This window comes from Mchenga conophoros, linkage group LG6 (assembly GCF_057382185.1).
Source record: "Mchenga conophoros isolate Kocher_MC1m ecotype Shallow Benthic linkage group LG6, M_conophoros_male_GT1.1, whole genome shotgun sequence".
Lineage (NCBI taxonomy): Eukaryota > Metazoa > Chordata > Actinopteri > Cichliformes > Cichlidae > Mchenga > Mchenga conophoros.
Window position 1 is genome coordinate 30,217,674 of NC_140531.1, and position 19,941 is coordinate 30,237,614.

The following is a 19,941-nucleotide window of genomic DNA, read 5'->3' on the forward strand; positions in this document are numbered from 1 at the left end:
GGTGACCCAATGTTTGCCCATATCCTACTGAGAATGGAGGGAGAAAAAAAAAAGTAGTATCTTTCAGTTTAACTGTTTTTGTCCACTACAGACGACATAATGAATAGGCTGGGTCTCAGGAGGACAGTTACAAGTTTAAAAAGGAAAAACTAAACACCCTGCACATTTCTCTTTTTGATCAATTTGTGTTGTGTTATGAAGTTGACTCATTAGACAAACTAAGACATGCCAATGTGTCTGATGGCCAGGTCAAATTAAGTCATATATCATGCAAGTTTCACAACTGCATGAAACTAGCTCTCCAGAGGAAACATGGTACGGAACGTGTCTGAATGCATTTCTATGAATGTGCAACAAACATAACTTTTAGGATGACCAGTAAATATTCACAACTAAGCAGTTGTAATTTGTGTGCTAAACAAGACAGAAAGGTAGGAGAAAATGATTCACATCTGATTTGATACTTGTGAATTACTGTAAATGTAGCATGCGTGCATGTCTCCATGCATCACTATCATCATTATGGTGACTGCATCGTCAAAAGCTGTGAATCCCCCAGAGTCAATTGATTGAACTCCAGCTGAGAGATGCTGTAATTGGGGGAATGAGAGAAATCTCAGCATTTGCACAAGTGTGTGTGCGTAACAAAAAGGGATGCATAACATTAAGGAATATTCTACAAGTTACAAACAGCTTCAACTCTTGAATCCCAACAAGACTTTCTATACAAGCATTTTGTTTTGTTTCCTTCATACCTTACCTTGATATAAATAATTAGGACATGCCAATCGCTGACAGTCAAAGCAGACCATTTATTATAAACCAAAACATCTGACTTATTAAAGGTAAGCAATTTGTAATGGAAAGAAATTTTAAGACCAAGTCAAGGCTCTTTCACTGAAATTCTTTGATTTGGTTCTTAAGCTCAACTGTGCAGAGAGCTTCATGGAATGGCTGATGAGCAGCGACCCTAAAATAATCAAGCACAAAGCAAAGTTTTGATGTGGTTTTATAAAACACAGCGCCATTGGACTCTAGAGAAGTGAAGACATTTTCTGGAGTGAAGAATCACACTCAACGTCTGGTAATCTAGTAAACGGGTCTGGGTTTGGCGGTTGCCAGAAGAACAGTACTTGTCTGATCGCACTTTGCCAAGTGTAAAATATGGTGTAGGGCGGTTTATGGTGTGGAGTTGTTATCAGGAATCGGGCTTAACCCCAATAGTTCCAGTAAAAGAAAGTCCTTATGCTTCAAGAATACAAAGACATTTTGGATAATTTCATGCTTCCAACTTTGTGGGATTAGTTCTAGGATGGCCCTTTCCTAGGGCTGTGCGATATGACCAAAATCTCATATCCCGATATAAGACATCTATCGTCCCGATAACGATATAAATCACAAAAATTTAACATTTTCTGTAAATTCTGTGACTCTCGGGCAGCTCGACTTGCGTGAAGTGTTTCCAGCTGGGCGTCATGTACCTGGAGTCGAATGTTTTAACCGATGCATGACACTATACATTTTTAGACATAAGTTGTAGCGTTTTCTTTGAGTATTTATTACACGGCGTGCTGCGGGGAAAAGCCTGTCCTAACGTTTTAGTCTAAGGTTTAATTTTAGCTCCTGACGGCTCTTTTTGCTTCACATCCGTAAACTTATTGCCTATCATCATTTATTGGACTGATGAATGTCGGTTGGAAAAATTTTAGATATCACCCAACCTTTACTACACACCAAAGTCTGCATTTAGTCCTATAAACTCTTACCAAAACTAACTAAAGTTAGCAAGAGGTTAGGGTAAGATGCACAAACAAAAAACAAACAAACAAACAAAAAAACAACAACAAAAAAATCAGGTTTAAATGCACCACTAATACACTATTATGGGTTTATTGACACTTTGAGTTAAAAGATAAGAATCAGAACCACTTTACTTGAATGAATTTCTGAACAGATTATGCATAAAATGTCTAAGTTTCTATGAATTAAAAAAAAAAAAAAACCCCAAAAAACCAATTTGTCTAAACTGATAATACACAGTTGTATGTATCAAAATCTAAAATGAATACACCAAGTAATCCCTGTAAGTAACTGACTGAGTGAAGCCTTAAACTATCCGACTTGCAGAACCTTCTCTAGCACCTCCATTAGATGTTTTTAATAACTACTCAGAAATAAACTGTTATAGTTTCATCTTGATTGAACAGTTTGATCATGCTATAGCATCCTGTGAAGTTTCTTTGAAAGTTGTTTTTCTTGAAGGCATGGCTCACACCAATAAATCTTTTTGAATATAGTAGACTTCACCAAAATTCATACGATGCCTTCCTTAAATAAGGAAAGAGCTGCCACATCAACGTCTAATATGAGCTCGTTAACTTAAATGCCTGGCTGCAAGTAGTGCTTAATGAACTCATTAGTACAGAGACTTCTAAATTCTAAATTACTGTTAGTTATTAGTTAAGCCAGATTGTGACTGTCTATAACGGGACTCACATAAACGTCAGGCCATACGTTTGAGTAATCAATGCAAAAATCCCGGTAATTCCACAGTTTAGGCAAATGTTTAAAACACAAATACCTACCATAAAGAAAGTGTGCTTTTAAACTAAAGCCAAATTCACCTCTTGCTCCTTCTTTAATCAAAAACCCACGTTTATCCAAATTCCAATTAAAACAAAAATCCACACGAATCCTATTATGGAGCTCAGATAAAGCAGCAGCTATGACAACCACAGGGATTATATTTGACTTTTGCTCTTGTCAATAAAGATTACTGTCTCACTTCCCTCACCTGTCACCAGAGAAATTTAAAGCTTAGGCAGCTGTGAGCATTTCCAAATTGCTAAAAGTAGGAGAAGTCTTCATTTAACTTTTGATTTGGTGTGGTGACCCCTCTGTGAGAGTATCTGTCAAACTATAAGGATGTGGACGTATTAAAAGAGTTATAATAAATGTGTTTAGGATTAGTTGCATCTGAAAGCAAAAGCTGCATACAAATATCTTCCCTCACTTTTAAACGTAAACGTTTAAACATCTACTTTTAAAAGTAGATGCAGCCTTTACTATATCAAATATCTGCCAGTCATATCCTCAGTATAAAAGCAACATAAAGCAGCATGCCATGTGTACAAAGTAAAATTTCCTTTGATCCCAATTATTTATTATTTATATGTAACTTTTGTGTCTCTGAGTTCCCACTGATTTAATTTTAGTGCCCTAACAATCAATGCATTATCATAAAAATGAATGCATCAAGTGTGTTCTTATGTGTGTGACATTGTGTACATGGTGGAGTACACACCTGTTGGGACTCCAGGGGATAGTAGGGACAAGGCTAACATCAGGGAAAAGGATAGTATTATCTTTGATGCGATCCAGGGCATAATGCATCTCACAGAGTGGCAGTCTGTTCAGCTGGAACTGGAGCTCCACCTGGCAGACACAACACAGAGAGCTTGTTTATCAACACAATTGTCTATATCCATCCATGCCAAGAAATCATACAAAATTTTAAAACAAAAATAAAGATAATTCCATTCAATTCATTCATTCATTAAGGTATTTGTGTGCATCTTTTGGTTTAAAGCTTGTGCTCATGATTCTCTTTCATGATGTGAATTTACTTTTTTTTTTACTAAAATAATTTATTTTATGCAAGCAATGAATTGCATCACATTGCAAAGTCTGCATCTGTGAGAACATTTTAAATATTAATATACACAAGTGCTCAGATAAAATGACCATCTAAACCAACAAATCAAGCCCACAAGCTGTGCAGTTGCTATGGAGCTGGATATTCTTGTCCATTCAAAACTAAGATTTAACTAAAATTCGCTGTATCCCATTCTCTTAATCCTCTCAAAAATTGCTAAACCTTGGAAGAAAGCCACCTGCAACACTTATGACTGAGCAAGTCTAATTAACAGTCTGAAAAGACATGCTTGCGCTGCACTATATATCCACTTTTTATTAGCCAAATGAAAACATCTAAAACCATTTACAAAAAAAACAACAACCAAAAAACCCCCCAAAAAACCCCAAAAAAACATGAAAGCTTAAGCATGAAATAAACAATGAGTACAAGAGTACAGAAAGTCAGAGACATTCAAGAGCTCAAAGGCTGTGTGGAATAAGAACCCACAGAGGAGACAGGGTAATAGAATTGTAGCACATAAGAAGGCAGGAGAAGCATATGCAGAAGAAAAGAAGATTATGCTCCCACAGTGATAGAATGAGGAGTTGTTTTGATAACCATTAACACAGTGTCTTGTTTCCCCTGACTACATTCAGGCTTGGGGGGAACAAGCAAAATAACAAGCTGAGGCTGGTGAAGATAGCATTACTGCAAAAATAAATTTCCAAAACAATTCCATCAGTGTTGACATGGATGCACAACACAGACACATTTTTCCTTGAAACCTCTGCAATCATTTGCAAAAACTATAATTAAGCAGTGAACCTTTCATTCAAATTTTCAAGGTTAGAAAATCCACATGACAAGAATGATGTTCTCAGGCTGCATGTGGGAAAAAAGTATGCTTTATAAGAGAGCATTTACCAGCCCTCACCAAACCTTATTTAATGTAGGTGATGCCACATGTCTAAGCACATGAAGTGTGGTTCACCATACCTGTAGTTCTCTGTCAGGCTGCAGCCCGAGTTCCTCACAGCAGTGCTTGCAGATCCTTAGGAAGATGTAATCCTTAGTCTTCTCCTCAATCACAGCCTCATAAACACGCTCTTTAACTCCAGGAGGCGGCTGGCTGTTGATCGCTTCACGGCCCAAAGGTAGCAGCAGAACTGAATTTACCTTGGTCATCACTAGCCGCCCAGCCAGTGTGTCCTGGTGTTCAAAACAGAAATCACTGTTCAAGATAGCTAGCTTACAGATGTTCTTGGTATATAGTGCCACTAAGTAGTACTCTGAGTGAAACGGCAAAAAAACAAGGTGGAAAGCAGTATGGTAGCTGAAATTAGAGTTAGACAACTTACCTCAGAAAGTGTTTCGTTGAGTTTGAAACGTGCAAAAAGCTGTCCATTCTGAGCATACTTTGCTCCAACAGAAATGCCAGTCAGCATAAAGCTAGTGACGAGCTGCAGGTTCACCTTGATGTTAAACCTGTGGGACAAACATAGACATGGGTTGCACACTTTTATCCTGAATAGTCCATTTAAAAAGCAAAAACAAAATAAACCCCCCCAAAATGACAAAAACCATTATACTGAAAAACATATTAATCAAATATATCATTGTCATAATGAATGCTGTGGTGAATTTAACATTTAGAGAAAACAAAACTGGAACTGTTTTGTTTCACCCGTTTTGTTTTATGAATATACAATTTTGCAATATATTCACATAATTATGTGATGTTTAAAACCATCTAAACATCAGAGTACAAGGCCAACTAAATACATCACCAAAAAACATTCAAGAAGGTTCTTGAACGAAAAACATTGGCACAAAATGTATCCATGCACATGTTTATTGAAATTCAAGGTCTTTTGGGGAAAAGGAAAAGGAAAAGAAAAAAAGTTCAGTTCTGGATTGTTTACGAGTGACTCTGACATGATGAAACAAGAACTAATATTATGTGATGAACTTGTGACAGATAATTGACACATAGTGTATTAGCAAAACAGTGATGTTACACAACCAAACGGAGTCTTAGAAGGTTATTTTTATGATTTTACATTAGTTATTTTGCTGGATAATCAAACAGGGCAAAAACTCTGCACTGGTTCTATTTGCTCAATTTTTATTTCTAGATAATCAGCTGATGTCTTTTGCCTCCCAGGTACAAGGAATGTGCCTCTCTCAAAACTGAAGAAATGTCTCCAGATAAAACTGAATGACCCAAGCATGTGAACATGGCAAAAAAACCCAGATTACTTCAAAGAGATTATTCATATGGAGTTTGAAAATACTGGAGATTAAAAGCCCTTTGAATATGAGCCATAACAACAGAAAGGCACCCACTATTCAAACGACACAGTCTTGAAACTCAGTGTTTTAAATGGCTATTATGTCCTGTGTGCTATGGATGGTCTACTGTACTTGTTTCACTGAATGAGGGTTTACACTGCGTTTCAACTTACCAGCAGTGTGCTTATTTCAGCTGGCAAACAAAGGGTAAACCAGTTTCTTTTCAGCTACCTCAAAGCCGTTATTAAACGGCACTAGCACTTTTAGTAAAGCTGTCTGTGAGAAACACACCCTCCCTCTCACACATGCATAGAGCAAGCATATAGTAAAGGTTAAGTCTGACACCTTGTGGTGGTTTGCCATTTAATAGCAAAAGACTTGATAGTGCCCAGAATTTAGAAAAAAGAATCTATATTGGTATATACATTTCTTTTTAATATATTTTGTACATTTAGGCAGTGCATGTGTAATATATATGGGAACATTAGTGCATAATATGGTATAAAACTTGCTGTTCTGTACTTTTAGATACTGTGTCGCATTTGATTTTATTCATGTGTAAAATAAACTTTCCAATCAAAGTTTTATGTTCAAATTTCATATAAATGTTTTTTTATTTGCACTGTACAGCAGAATTAAGAAACCTTCAATATGTATGTACTCACTTGCTAACTTCTTTGTACTGTGCAATCTCTTCTATGTAGAGCAGATCGTGCAGTCGGGCCTGGTAGTTGTCTTTGGTCAGAGTCTTGTCAAGGACTGACTGGGTGAAGAGCTGGTCAGCTGATAGAGGTATCTGATAGCGGGAAAGGAGGCTGCGCTCCAGTTCAGCCATCGTCTCATTGGGACTGAATTCAACAATGGTTTTACAGGATGAGTCCCAGCGTTTCGCAGTCATCAAGAGTTGCTGTCTGGCTGCCAACAGGTGCTCCAAGTCTAGAGAACAAAGAACAGCAAAATGGGTCAAAGCATTAATTGCTACTTTTTTGCGACTTAAAAAAAAAAAAAAAATCTGGAAATTTTTATCCAGGTATCATCTTTAAACACAAAACTATCTGAAGTAAAACTTTATCAGATATACACACTAATAAGAGGCAACAGACTTTTCTATGCATTGATGCTCGTTTTAAAGCATACCTTCAATAGAGGCAGCATCCACCATGATCCGCTGCATTAGCACAGGTTCTGAACCAAAGTCAAAAACAATGGTCTGTCGGAAGGTACCAAAGATCTCTGTGCTGAAACCCACTGCAACCTTGTAGACACAGTGGTCCAGGCCATTGTCTGCTGCCACTGTGAGAAGAGGAAACGTTTAAGTACATTTGAACTAGCACTCCACTGTGCTGTAAAAAGAAAGAGCTAACCACATAAATTTAATATATACATTTAACACGAGGAATACATATTATGCACCACTGATATACAGTCTCTACCAATGTTTTAAAATATAGATATTTTTGGAGGTCAAAGCCCCCACAACAACTACATAAGTAGAACAGCATGGTAAAAGTTGCCTAAGGAGGCAGACTGAGAATCCAAGGAGTACACAAACACAGCAAAGTGATCACGCTAACAAGAACAACCAGACTTTTTGAATATTTGAATCTTCACTGTCAGAGATATCCCCCACACAATACACACAATTTTACCCGAGGTTGTCAGCTAGCAAGCCTCTGGTCTATGAAAAAAAACAACAACAAGCAAACACAAAAAACAACTCAGAGCCATACAGACCTAGGGGTGCAACCTGGCTAGTCAGCTAATGGAATTTAGCAATGCTGGGAACTTTGTTTACAATTTCTTGTACATGTACTCTTCTGATTAAGAACTTCACTATTTGTCCATTTGCACTGTTACTAAACCACAATAATTAAAAGAACAGACAGTTTGGCATATTCAAGTTTAGAAGTCAATAAAAATAAACAAAGATAAATGAAATGATTTTTGCTTGTTAATTTAGAAGTTTTGAAATATTAGAAAATCTAAATGAAACTTTTTGGACTTCTCCATGTTTAAGCTTGTCAATACCTATAAAAGGACTAATAGTTTATATAATATGGAAATCTTGTGGTAGCTCTGTCACACAAGGCATTGACTAATGTATGTACAGTGCTAGTATTTGCCCCCTTCCTTATCCTTCTATTTTTGCATATTTGTCAGAGGTTTCAGACTAAACAAATTTTGTATTGCATCCAAAAAAACAAAAAAAAACAAACAAAAAAAAAATGCAATTAATGACTATGTGGAAAAGTAATTGGGATCTAAAGCTAATAACTGGCTGTTGGCAATCAAGCTCTTGCGGTAACTGCAAATGAGTCTTTTATATCACACTGGAGGAATTCTGGCCCACTCAAAGATCCTTCATTAATCCTTTACAAGAAATTACATTGCCATGGCAGCTTCAACACAGCCATAAGACCACAAATCACAAACAGCAAAACAATAGTAATAATTCCTATAAGTTGACATTATACAAATAAATAAAACAGCCAATAAGTAATGTGCAAATATGCAAACGTGGATAAAAATCATATCATCATTATGCATCAAACTGCTTCATAGCAGCTGGTATAAAGGACCTCCTGAGGTGCTCAGACTTGCACTTAGGTGCAGTCAGTTTTTGAAGGTTCTACTATTGATAACCTGCAGGGCATGGAGTAAGTATGCAGGCTTGATCTTAACTGATTCCAACTTCAAAAGTCTTTTTCTCTCCACCACCTGCTGGACTGCCTAAAGTTTACACCCAACTATAGAGTCACCCTTCTTTACAGGTTTGTCAACTCTGCTCCCCAGCAGACCGCATCAAAAAAAACAGAGCACTGGCCACCACTGTAGAGTAGACACGGCGCAAGAAGGGCTGGCAGATGTTGAATGCCCTTAGCATCTTTAGGGAATAAAGCCATCTTTGTCCCTGATTACTGTACACTGCCTCCATGTAGCTCTTCCAGTCCAACTTACTGTTGAGCTGCACACCACGGTATCTGTAGCTGCACACCACTGGAGACACTGTTCTGCAGACGCATAAATTATAGTCTTCAAGACAGATAGTCCAATCACCATAAAACCACTAAGGGATTCCCCTGCACTACCTTCTCCTTCTCACCTAATAGCCAAGATTGGATTTATCCAAGACAATCCAAAAATGTGATGTCAAAAGTCTGCATGCCACTGAATGGCTGGTCAGTGTTGTCACTTGGCGATTCATGAGACTGCATCGTTCACGAAAATTACAAGCAGCATTTTTGAAACATGTCAATGAGGAAAATATATTTTTTTTAAAACAACAACAACAGGAAAAAAAACCCCAAAAAACCCACAACATCGTTTTTTGGTTTTTTTTTGCCCTTTTCCCTGGATTCAGTCGACATGACTCGAGACTGTTGGAAAGTCATAGATGGAGCAACTGGTAGAAGAGGAGGGGGAAGAGGCAACTGAGGAAATTATATTGGTGGTTTGGTGAGAGGAGGGAGTGGGGGGGAAAAAAACAAAAACAAAAAAAAACACGCAACGGGGGGGTTTGGTCAGCAGTGATTTTCGCCTTGGAACTTTTCCACACAGGACCAGGTGAGTTTGGTTGGCCATTTTTACCTTAATAATTGAAACCATCATTTAAAATAATTAAAATCATCATTTAAAAAGAAAAGAGAAAAAAAAAAAAAATCAGCATTTTGTATTTACTTGGGTTATCCTTGTCTAACATTAACATTTTTTGATTATATGAAACATACAAGTTTGACACATATAATTTATACAGACAAAATGGAATCAGAAACCTTATGAAGCTGGAAAAATACATTTGAAAATAAAAATCCCCTGATAGCTCATGTTTGACCATAACACAACACAACACAACACAACATAACATAACATAACATAAAATTTATGACCCACCTGCTGTCTCCTCCCCTGGAGTCCACTCTTGGCAGCCTTTGGGAACACCTTGGAGCCGCTCTCCAGCTGACACGCCTGTGATGAAGAAGTGTGGTCGGTGGGCATCATAGAGGAGAGCAATCCGGTACAGCTTTCTAGGCGGCTGTACAGAGCAATGGGAAGATAATCAGGACTTTCACAAAATTAACAGATGGTTAATATACCAAGTATCCAAGGAGCACAGACTATGGGTTTTGGGATAATTGTAACAACACAATGTGATTCTTTTGTCCTTTTAAACACACACAGAGTGAAAAAAAGAGCAGAGAGTAACCAGTGCAACTGTTAATGACATCAAATGGTGGAAGAACTGTCACATTCAACTGAAAATGAATTAATGTTGATAAATAAACAAAATGTAACTTAACATTGTGCTTAACACATCACCACATACGGCCCTCATGTTCCTCCTCCACAATGACAAATGATCAAACACTCAATGCTTCATCCTACCTTGCACAACAAGGAGAAGACCCAGGAGTGGGAGGATTTTTTGGTGGTGACGGTGACAGACAGGCTAGAGGTGGTCTCTACATTCACTCCTTCTAAACAGTCACTTAGCTAGAAGAAATAAAATACCATGGTTAGTTACATACCATCACAGCTTATTTATTCATAAACCATTTACAGGTCAACGGTTAGCCAATATTTTTGCAAGCCAAGTTAATTTACGCATCAAATATTAATGAAAGCAAAAGTTAGGTATCCCTGACTGTAAGCACACATTAATTAAGAGCTAGATACAGAGTGCCAAATAATATTAAAGGCTTGTGAGTATGTGCTCAACACTGACACTCCTAAAGAAAACATAATCTTTGATGCATTGTTCTTCTAAAATATCTTAAATGTAGTGGAGGTATTTGAGTGTTTTCCGTAATAAAACAGACTTAAGAAGTGAACTAGAGGGTCACATATCTGTTAATAGCTGTGTTTATACCCAATGGGGGCAAAAAAAAACCAAAAAAAAAAAAAAACCAAACAAACAAAAAAAAAAACAACCCTCCATTAGGATATTCAAAGCTTTTGTATGGATGCATATGTAAATAAGGACCTATGCTGGAAATGTGTAGTAAATTTGAGAGATTTATATTTATATTTGAGAGATTTATATAGTAGATATATATAGAAATTGCAGAGGCTTTTAATCAGAACACATGTTAGAATGGTTTCAAATAGCAGTGAACACATTCATGTTCGCACAGTGTTTTCACTTTTATCTCACTGTGCCACTTTTGAGTTTGCATGAACTACAATGTCACTTACCACTTTCTCTGGAGAAAGGGAGTTCATCCACTTCTCTATTAAGGTCTCCATGTAGTTTTCGGTGAAGTGTTTACTCTCCTGCTGTTGTTTGAGGCGGATGAGGCGTGAAGCATAGCGCTTCTGCCACTCCATAAGCTCCTCCTGCGAATGAGCTGATGTACACTGGGCCCCATACCGACACAGGCCCTGCTCCAAGTACCTAAAGGGAAATAAAAAGTATGCTCAGGTGGGTCCATGTTAGTTCAAGCAACTGTTTTACTTCATAAAATGTTTCAGAATACTCAACGGTTCTTGTTCCCAATTTATATTATGCTTTCTCGGTGTGTTTTGTGATGCTGGTTGTTTAAAAGTATAACATTTAAAAATAGTTGGTACATTGACTGTGACACAATGTAGTTAAAAATTTCATGTGCCCATCTCCTCTACCTTTTAAGTTGTGCAGACTCAAAAAGGCACATCCCATCTCATCCCACCCCTCCTGTACTTCAATGTACAATTTTGGTTAATTTTATACAAACCATTATCAACCACAAAAATCTAAAATATATTATTGTTTGTAAAGGAGACCCCTTTGGTGTAAAGAGTTCAAAAATGAAAATTCACAGAACTAACTACAATCACAAATTCTGAAGTCTCAGTGTGATGACAGCAAATGCCCGTTAGTTGCATAAACATAAGCGTAAGTCATGGCATATTTTTCCTTGCAACATTTAGTGTGAGATACATTTGTATTTGTACTGTATCTTTATTTTGAACATGTTAAAATAGTATAACACTAAAGAGAAAAAAGAAAGCAAAATAAAATTAGAACAAAACAGTAATAATTATAAATAACTTACAACTGACGCTCAAAAAGGAGTAGGAAGAAGCATATATAATCTTATATAATCCCACCTCATTTCCACTATTTAGTAACTAATAGTCAGTACTTTTTCTTCCCATTTATGCCCTACCAATCATAAATTCTTCCTTACAATTTGTTACATGCATTTGCTTTTATAACCCCAGTAACACATCAAAAGATATACAAATTTACAGATATTCCTCACTTCTTACAAATAACCATACAATTTGCATTACCTTTTACAAAGGGTGTACTCCTCACTGCTCGTGACTCCTCTTGGAGGTGGTCGGAACCGCCAGCCATCTTGGACCTCTGTCAATATATGAGCAGGGTGGTCAATGTAAGACTGAGAAAAGTGTAACCATTAATGCTAACTAGATTATACAATTTCTAGAGAAATGATGCTGGGATTGTTGCTACTGCTGGATGTCGCCTTGTTGGCTGTTGCAGTTTAGCTTTTAAAATTTTCAATTTTTAAAAACAAGCTGGTCTTCTATTAAGAGACATTTATGTTTAATTTTAAACACTGCCAGTTCTTTTTATTTTTAAGTTTGTCTGTTGTCCTTCAGTATGTATGAGAGAGACAGACAGCTACAAATCACAGCCTACATACTTAAAACTGTGAAGAAGATCTGCCTTTAAACTCAAGCATAATCGGAGCTGGAATTTCATAATCTAAATGAAGATGTGCGTTCATATTTTCCATACAGTATTTTCATCCTTAAAAACACACTCAGGCATTTACAGTGCCACACAGGTCCATTTCAGCCAGAAGCTTATAATCATATTGCACCACCAGTCAAGATAAGCAGAGGGGAAAAAACAAAACAACATTAATGTGATTTTTTTTGTCATGGTACACATTTGCTTACCTTCATCCTGGTCATCTGTGTATTCTGGTGCCATCTCTCCTTTTACAGCCTGACAGAGAGGGGGGCAGAATGAGGAGCTTGGAGGTGGTGCGTAGATTATTTCTAATATGTCAACTAGTAACTTGAGATACATGCATGCCCTTAACTTTTCCAGGCATTACCCAATGGAGGTGCACATTTGCATGCAAATGTCACAGATTGTTGGATCCATCATTAAATGTGAGAAAGGGCAACTTTGGACAATGTTCCGATCTGACTTTCCTGAGGTTATCCTCTGTTCATGTGTAAAAACAGCTCGAGCTCCATGCAATCAGCTTAGGCATTAAACATATTGCACGGGAACAAATAAACAACAGATACTTTGGCTATAACCAAATCTTAATTATTTCCATCTACAAGCATTGAAGAATTCCCTGTAAAACCAAACACCACATGACTGGAACAAAGGAGCATGACGAACAATAGGCACGTACCTCTATTTCAGAGAAGAGCATTTTTAATCTGCTCAGGTCTTTTGCAACAATACCATTCTGTTGAGAAAGAAAACAACTACTTTAGTCCTTTTTATTAGTAGTCATTTTTTAACAATAACATGCAAAATTGATCTTCATCATCATTACAGTATGCACTACAAAGGTTTCCATATTAGATCAGTGGAATGTGAAATGTATGTGCGATGTAACCTGGAGTTTGCTGGCAACAAGTCACAAATTATAGTATCGAAAAGCGCAAATAAGCCTTTGGCTCATGCATTTATGGCTTCCTTACAGCTAGGGTACTTAGCAATTCACTTTCTTAGTGAATTATTTGCCAAATAAAACTCTTGTTTGATTCATCGCTTATTTGCACTTCCTGGTAGTGACTTTATCCACCGCTATATGAAGATTTTCCTGAATGTTTAAGGTCTCAGAAAATTTTACAGTTTAACTGCCTTTCTGCTTAACACTGCTCTATATAGACCATGAACCCCTCACAATTTCATTACACATAGAAAGTGCCTATTACATTCCTAATCCAAAATATACGGTAACATTTAAAATCCCACATCATATCTAAATGAATATTCAAGTTTAAAATCTGTACTAACGTACATGTAATTTGTTGAGAAAAAAAAATTAAACAATGTATGATCTAACAATGGCCAGTGGAAACCAAAACCATCTAACTTTTGACAGCTGCTTCAAAAACCACAATAAAAACATTGCCTGTATTATTATTATTATTATTATTCTAAAACTGTAGAACATTGGCAATGTTAGACACTGCACTTTAAATACCCTTCTAGCTACCAATGTGTAGTCTGACAGTACTTTTGAATGCGATTTATAGATACATTAATCATACCATTGGCTCTCCATACAAGGCTTTAGACAGGATGCTGGCCACCTCCTGCAGGCTGCCATCCAACAGCATGGAGCGCAAGTTCACCTGTAGTGAACCATCTCCCCTGGCAATTTCTTCTGCCAGGACTATCACAAGATGAAGAGGAAAGAGGAGTGGGTATGGAAAGAATAAATTCAGTTCAGTCAGTTAGATATTTTTCAATGTTCTGTATGTGATAAGTCTGCATGCCTGCTCTCTAGAAAAAGAGTGAAAGGGACTGATTTGATTTTCTGAAAAGTTCAATGAAAACATGACATTTTAGGATTATCAGGGCTTGTATTTTCATACAGGCTGAAAGAGGCTACATTGTACCATATACTTTTCTATGCCGCAAGCTTCAGCAATGCCCCAGGTTTACTGCAGTAAACGACTCACTTGACAACACTGGGACACTATCTTTGACCCCAGGCATCACCTGAGTGCAGACCTAAACATTTATTTTCTTCTGTTTTTCAGCTATAACACTTACAGTAGATGCTAAATTAACATGTCAGGACATGGTGAAACTTCTACCACAGGTACAAAATTACCTATTACACTACACGAACTTACAGTATCAGTACTGTTTACAATTTGAGTTGCCACTCACCATGTTTGCAGTCTTCATCTGCTTCATCATAATTTTTCTGTTGGCAGAAATGGGGGAGAAAATTTATGACCTTTACAAATGAGAATACTTGGTGATACTTCCTCACATTATCAGACTTATAAGACTTAAGTAGTTTCCATAATCTTCAGCCTCAAGCAACAGGTCTAATTTTAGTCTTCAGCAAAGATGACCTAACAGTACCCTGGAAGAAACTTCTGTTTCCTCATTTTTAATCTTCTCTTCATTTCACAAAGGTTGATTCAAAGGACAATGGTCAGTTATTTCAATGTAATGTAATAATTTCAAGATGAGTATTAGATGATAATTTTATATTTCACATTATTATTGTTAATGAGTTCTGTCTCTACATTGTGATTTTGGGGGATGTTAAATAGTTGTAAAAATCAGCCGTGTCCTCACCAGCTGCAAGAAGGCAGCAATTCGGTAGAGCAGGGCACGGCTGCGGAGGGGTCCGGCGGCGGCGACAAGAGATGGAGGGCTCAGCGGGATGGGGTTGCTGGAGGATGGGGGTTGGGGTGCAAGGACCACCAGGGCATCCGTGCTATGGCTGACTGCCGCCTCGTACTCCCGCCTGGCTAACGATCTACTGGCTTCTTCACATGACTTCTCCGCTCTCCTGTCCGCCATGACTTAGGGACAAACCGTCTACAAATAAAACACAAACGGCACAAAAATAAGAACACTTAAAAAAAAGAAAAAAGAAAAAAAAAAAAAAAAACAGGGCTAGACAAAAGATAACAATTTTCTTTTTCTCCAACCTCTCGGAAATTGTCATCCTGATTATTGTCAAACAATATGTAAAACGCAGCCAACATCAGCTGCCTAACTTTCCACTGAAAACTGAATTCAGCTATTTGGGTAAGATATAGTCTGTTGCTTCCAATGAACTCCCGATTTGATAGGTCATTTTTATTTGCTTTTACTTGTACATGTAGTTGACACAGAACATTATTTTTAAATAAAGTAAATGTTTTTTTTCCCCTCCACATAACGTCACAGTCATAAATTATTAAATTATGTTCACTTTAATAATAAATTATATATTGTGGCTTTTGATTTGGAACAAGTTTGTTTTTGTTTTGTTTTTTAAAAAGGTTTTCTACAGTAAAATGTAATTTTACAGTGGCAACAAGCAAGAGTCAAGTTCTCATGTAACTGATGTTTGCCATAAATCAACAAGAACAGAGGATAAGACTCCTTGGAGTGTTTCTAACATACCTCAACCTCTGCCTGTGCTTACACAGTGTAAATTGAAATACATGTGCAAAGAGCAGAGAAAGATGTAGTCATGTGAGATGTCTTAAGCAATATAAGAGACATTCTTCTTTATGATCAAGCTCTGAAGTCAGTAGTAGAGTCAGCTGTCTGGTGTCAACTGACTCATAATGGGCATAACTGATCATCCAGAATAAAGGGGCATTGCTGAGACAAGATAGTGGACATGCTGGACAGTATGCAGAGGAAAAGTCAATATAACCTTTATGTTGAATTTCTAGCAGTACTTTTATTTTTACAATGTTTCAGATAAAACCTCATCACAATCTGTCCTGATGAGACTTGCGTATTTTGGGACTAGGAGTGTAATGGTACTTGCCCTCAACCCATCAGTACACAGCGTTCAGTTCGATATTGCCCCGTGACAAAAAAACAGTACTGTGAGAAGTTTGCACTTATGTCTACACACTTGGATTCCCGGAACAAAAATTCCAGGCTGGGAGCCACTGGGAAAAGCACAGCAGTGCACCTTGAAAGCAGGTAAGGCATTATACGTGTACTTTATCTGACAACTCATACAATCTGCTGAGTTTTTAAATTTAACTTACTCTACCGCTGGAATCTACAACTTCCCTGCTCACATTGTGGGGTTCACTAAGGATGGATCTTGATAAAATTACAATATCACTGCCAATACAGGTTCTGGTTAGGGGTACGATCATTTCACTTTGTATATTCCTAATCAACTTTTGGAGAGAAAAAAAAAAATAGGAATAGGAAGTTTTCTACATTTTCTAAATCAATGTGGATTTATTATCAATAAATATAAACATAGTATAGAATAAGGAGTTCAAAAAGCCTCATATGTGATTCCGAAGTACAAAGGCCCCTGTGTTAACTGTGAGAAAACATAATAGCACAGATAACGGAAATTCATAGGTTCAGAGACACATGATTCAAATGATCTAGACAATTTGGTAACCATCCAAAACCAATTATCAATTCCAAATCCTAAAGGTCACACTGAATGTAAAGACCAACATTGCTTTTATCTAGTGGTAATCACTGTTTCCTCAGTGTGGACAAAAAGACCAACTGTGCTTTGTACAAATATTCAAACTCAAGTGGCACCACTAGCGTTTAATTTTTAACACGATATTTTTACAAACATACATAAAAATATGTTGCAATCATATTAGCTTCATTTACTAAACCTTTTTTCACAGTATGCAAAACTTGAACAAAAGGTTAAAGTTTCAAAGTATATCTTTTGTTTAGTTTCATCTGCTGTAATGAAAATGTACTGAGCCATGAATGTACTCGTGTTCTGGGTGTTGTTTTTTTTTTTGTCTTTTGGAGTGGGGGGGGGGGCTGTTACCAGTAGCTTTTCTAGCAACTTCTAATTAATATCTTATACAACAACATGTAAGAAACAAGAAAGTGGCTTTTTTTTTCCAGGATAGGGAGGGTACACTGTGAACTCCTGTCAAACGCCAAAACCTCAAATGCTTAGCCTTGGATAACAGCCTAGCAACTTCTGGCCCGGTTTCCAACCACGCTGGTTTCAACACCAGAACTGCAACTTATCTCAGGAAGGCAGATAAAGAGCTTTTGTCACAAAAATACTACACTAAAAGCCCCTATTATAGCTATGTGCAAAGCAAACGGAGTTTCAACAGTTAGCTGATGCTCAATTTCAATCCAAGCACTCACCACAGTATGGAATTTAGATTTTGATTCTGACTACCTCAGAGGAACAGGGAAGCTGTCACCTACAGCACAGTAATTTTAGGCATATTTGGAACAGGGTGTCCTTGAAAGAGAGAGAGGAGGCACCAAATTACTATATGCTAGCTGTGAAATTGCAATTTATACCTGCATCACATGATGAAGACATTAAACAAAAGGATTTGACATTTCACACATTGTTAAAAAAATATTTTCAAAATCAAAATCAATCATGCAAGAGGTGGTGGGTGCAGTGGGGGAGTCTGTTAACCCTGTAACAGTGTTTGAGACACTTCTTCAACATCTACTAACATACAGCTACGTTAGTAATAGCTGCTCTGGCTCAACATGTCTCTTAGGACCATAGAGAGACAAGTCTTTCAGCTTATGTGCAGTACATGGTAATACACATGACACACAATAATGTATTTGAAGGATTTTTTTCACTGTCGCAAAAAGCACATGTGAAGCAAATAATGCAGTCATTGCACTTATATTAATTTTAACGCTAAAAATACCACAATCGTCACCATTGGCCTGGACAGATATTCCATGAGTCAGAAAAAAATAAGCTAACCAAGCAGGGAGGGGACCATAAGCAGCTAATTCTTTGCCTTTTCATTTAGGAATATGACACATTATAGGTCTGCTGATCTTCAAAAAGTGAACTCGTGGTGTGAACGCTTCCTTTAAAAATAAAATAAAATAAAAAAATACAGATGCATTTTTGATTAGTATAACTAGTTTTTTGTCATCATGCAGACATGAAACTAACCAATTTTGCCACACCTCGTCATCACACATTGTCTGGAGCATTTTGCATAAAAATGGTTCATCCACAATGTCAGAAAATCTTAAAATAACTTCTAGGATTTGAATTTAAAGTAGCTGTTTGTATTTGTAAAACAACTTTCTGCAAATATAATAATTAAAATAGTCTTAAGACTAAGGAAAAAACATGTAATCATCCAAAAGTAGTTGAGAGTTAAAAGTTGCTTGACCAGAGAATGATGGCTTATGGGAAGATGAACAACAGAATTGTAGACAAAAAAACAAAAGAGATGCACGACTGATATTAACACAGTGCTTGCTACGATCAAGTAGGGTTAGTTTAAAACCAATGTAGCGATTCACAGCCCTATTTGTTACTGTGGGGATAGCCGTTACCTAATATTAGTGCTTGGCACTTCACTGGTGCAACGAAAAATAGTTTGGCGGGATGCAGCGGGTGGGCAGCTGTCTTATTTTTCGTGTTCAGTCGTGGGACTCCACGATTACAATATACAGTGGAAGAAAACGCTAATATTTATAACGGAAAATAGTTGTAGAGCAACCGCGACTGTCTCCGTTGTCCTCAGATAACGTTATTTGGCTTGACAGTATCGTCAGCAGCAACGTGTGCAAAATACGGCTGTAAAAACTTATTTCCCTGAGCTTAACTGGCAGGAGGCAGCAAGAGTGCATACACTAAATACCAAATACACTGGAGTGGACATGATCTGCCTTTCAGTAGTTAGTTATAGCTATTGTTTGTCCAGCAAACTTGTCATGACTGCTGCAAGTAAGAGCGATGACGGCAGCGTCACAAAGCCTTGCAAAAAAACAAAAAAACAAAAAAAAATGTCCCCACTCAAAGTGTTGGTCAACTTATCGCTCGCCTTTGCACAGGGCACACAGTGTTGCCACTAAATAGAGTATGCGTAGCTAGCAGTTAGCCTGCTAGCCAAAACACGGCCTTTCTTGGAACCAAACTGGGAAGCTCACAACAAGAATGGCTGTCTGGTTTGTTAATGTTAGCGGGCTAGCTAGCTAGGTTCGCCGAAACAAAACGGGTTCGGGCCTGTGATTTTGCCACGGTGTTTGGACGCATATAACTGGTATGACATCGTGTTGTTATTCGTGCATAAACTCAAAGCATTCGCCATTATCCTAATGATTTATGGTGGGGTTTCGTGGCAGTGCCTTTGAGATGAAAAAGACAACTGAAAGGGCTGAAAATGGGAAGTCAACACTTACCTAGCTTTACTTTCTACGCCATCTTGGATCCACTTGTCAGACCGTCATCGCAAAGCATAGTGGGATGTACAGATCTGAAGGTTGAGGGGACCGAAACGTGTGTTTGCGTGCGCGTCTATATGGCCCGTGATGACAAGCATCCTTTTTGTCA

At 37.5% G+C, this 19,941-nt stretch overlaps 1 protein-coding gene across 2 annotated transcripts in view; it reads right to left on the reverse strand.

Annotated features, from left to right (window-relative positions):
- The window catches only part of helz (helicase with zinc finger), a 50,958-nt gene extending 31,019 nt beyond the window's left edge, over positions 1 to 19,939 (reverse strand). The window contains exons 1-15 of one of the 2 annotated variants that reach the window (XM_085277357.1): positions 19,791 to 19,939; positions 15,231 to 15,476; positions 14,811 to 14,847; positions 14,183 to 14,307; positions 13,312 to 13,368; positions 12,839 to 12,887; positions 12,203 to 12,278; positions 11,123 to 11,321; positions 10,313 to 10,420; positions 9,821 to 9,962; positions 7,067 to 7,222; positions 6,595 to 6,865; positions 4,996 to 5,122; positions 4,634 to 4,846; positions 3,305 to 3,435 (exon numbers count right to left, since the gene is read on the reverse strand). In XM_085277357.1, the coding sequence (XP_085133483.1) occupies positions 3,305 to 3,435; positions 4,634 to 4,846; positions 4,996 to 5,122; positions 6,595 to 6,865; positions 7,067 to 7,222; positions 9,821 to 9,962; positions 10,313 to 10,420; positions 11,123 to 11,321; positions 12,203 to 12,278; positions 12,839 to 12,887; positions 13,312 to 13,368; positions 14,183 to 14,307; positions 14,811 to 14,847; positions 15,231 to 15,458 (1,919 nt within the window). In that variant the 5' untranslated portion in view covers positions 15,459 to 15,476; positions 19,791 to 19,939. Of the gene's footprint in view, positions 1 to 3,304; positions 3,436 to 4,633; positions 4,847 to 4,995; positions 5,123 to 6,594; positions 6,866 to 7,066; positions 7,223 to 9,820; positions 9,963 to 10,312; positions 10,421 to 11,122; positions 11,322 to 12,202; positions 12,279 to 12,838; positions 12,888 to 13,311; positions 13,369 to 14,182; positions 14,308 to 14,810; positions 14,848 to 15,230; positions 15,477 to 17,759; positions 17,782 to 19,790 lie in introns of those variants that run through there. The other variant, XM_085277358.1, reaches the window with a different exon arrangement.
- Positions 19,940 to 19,941: the final 2 nt, after the last annotated feature.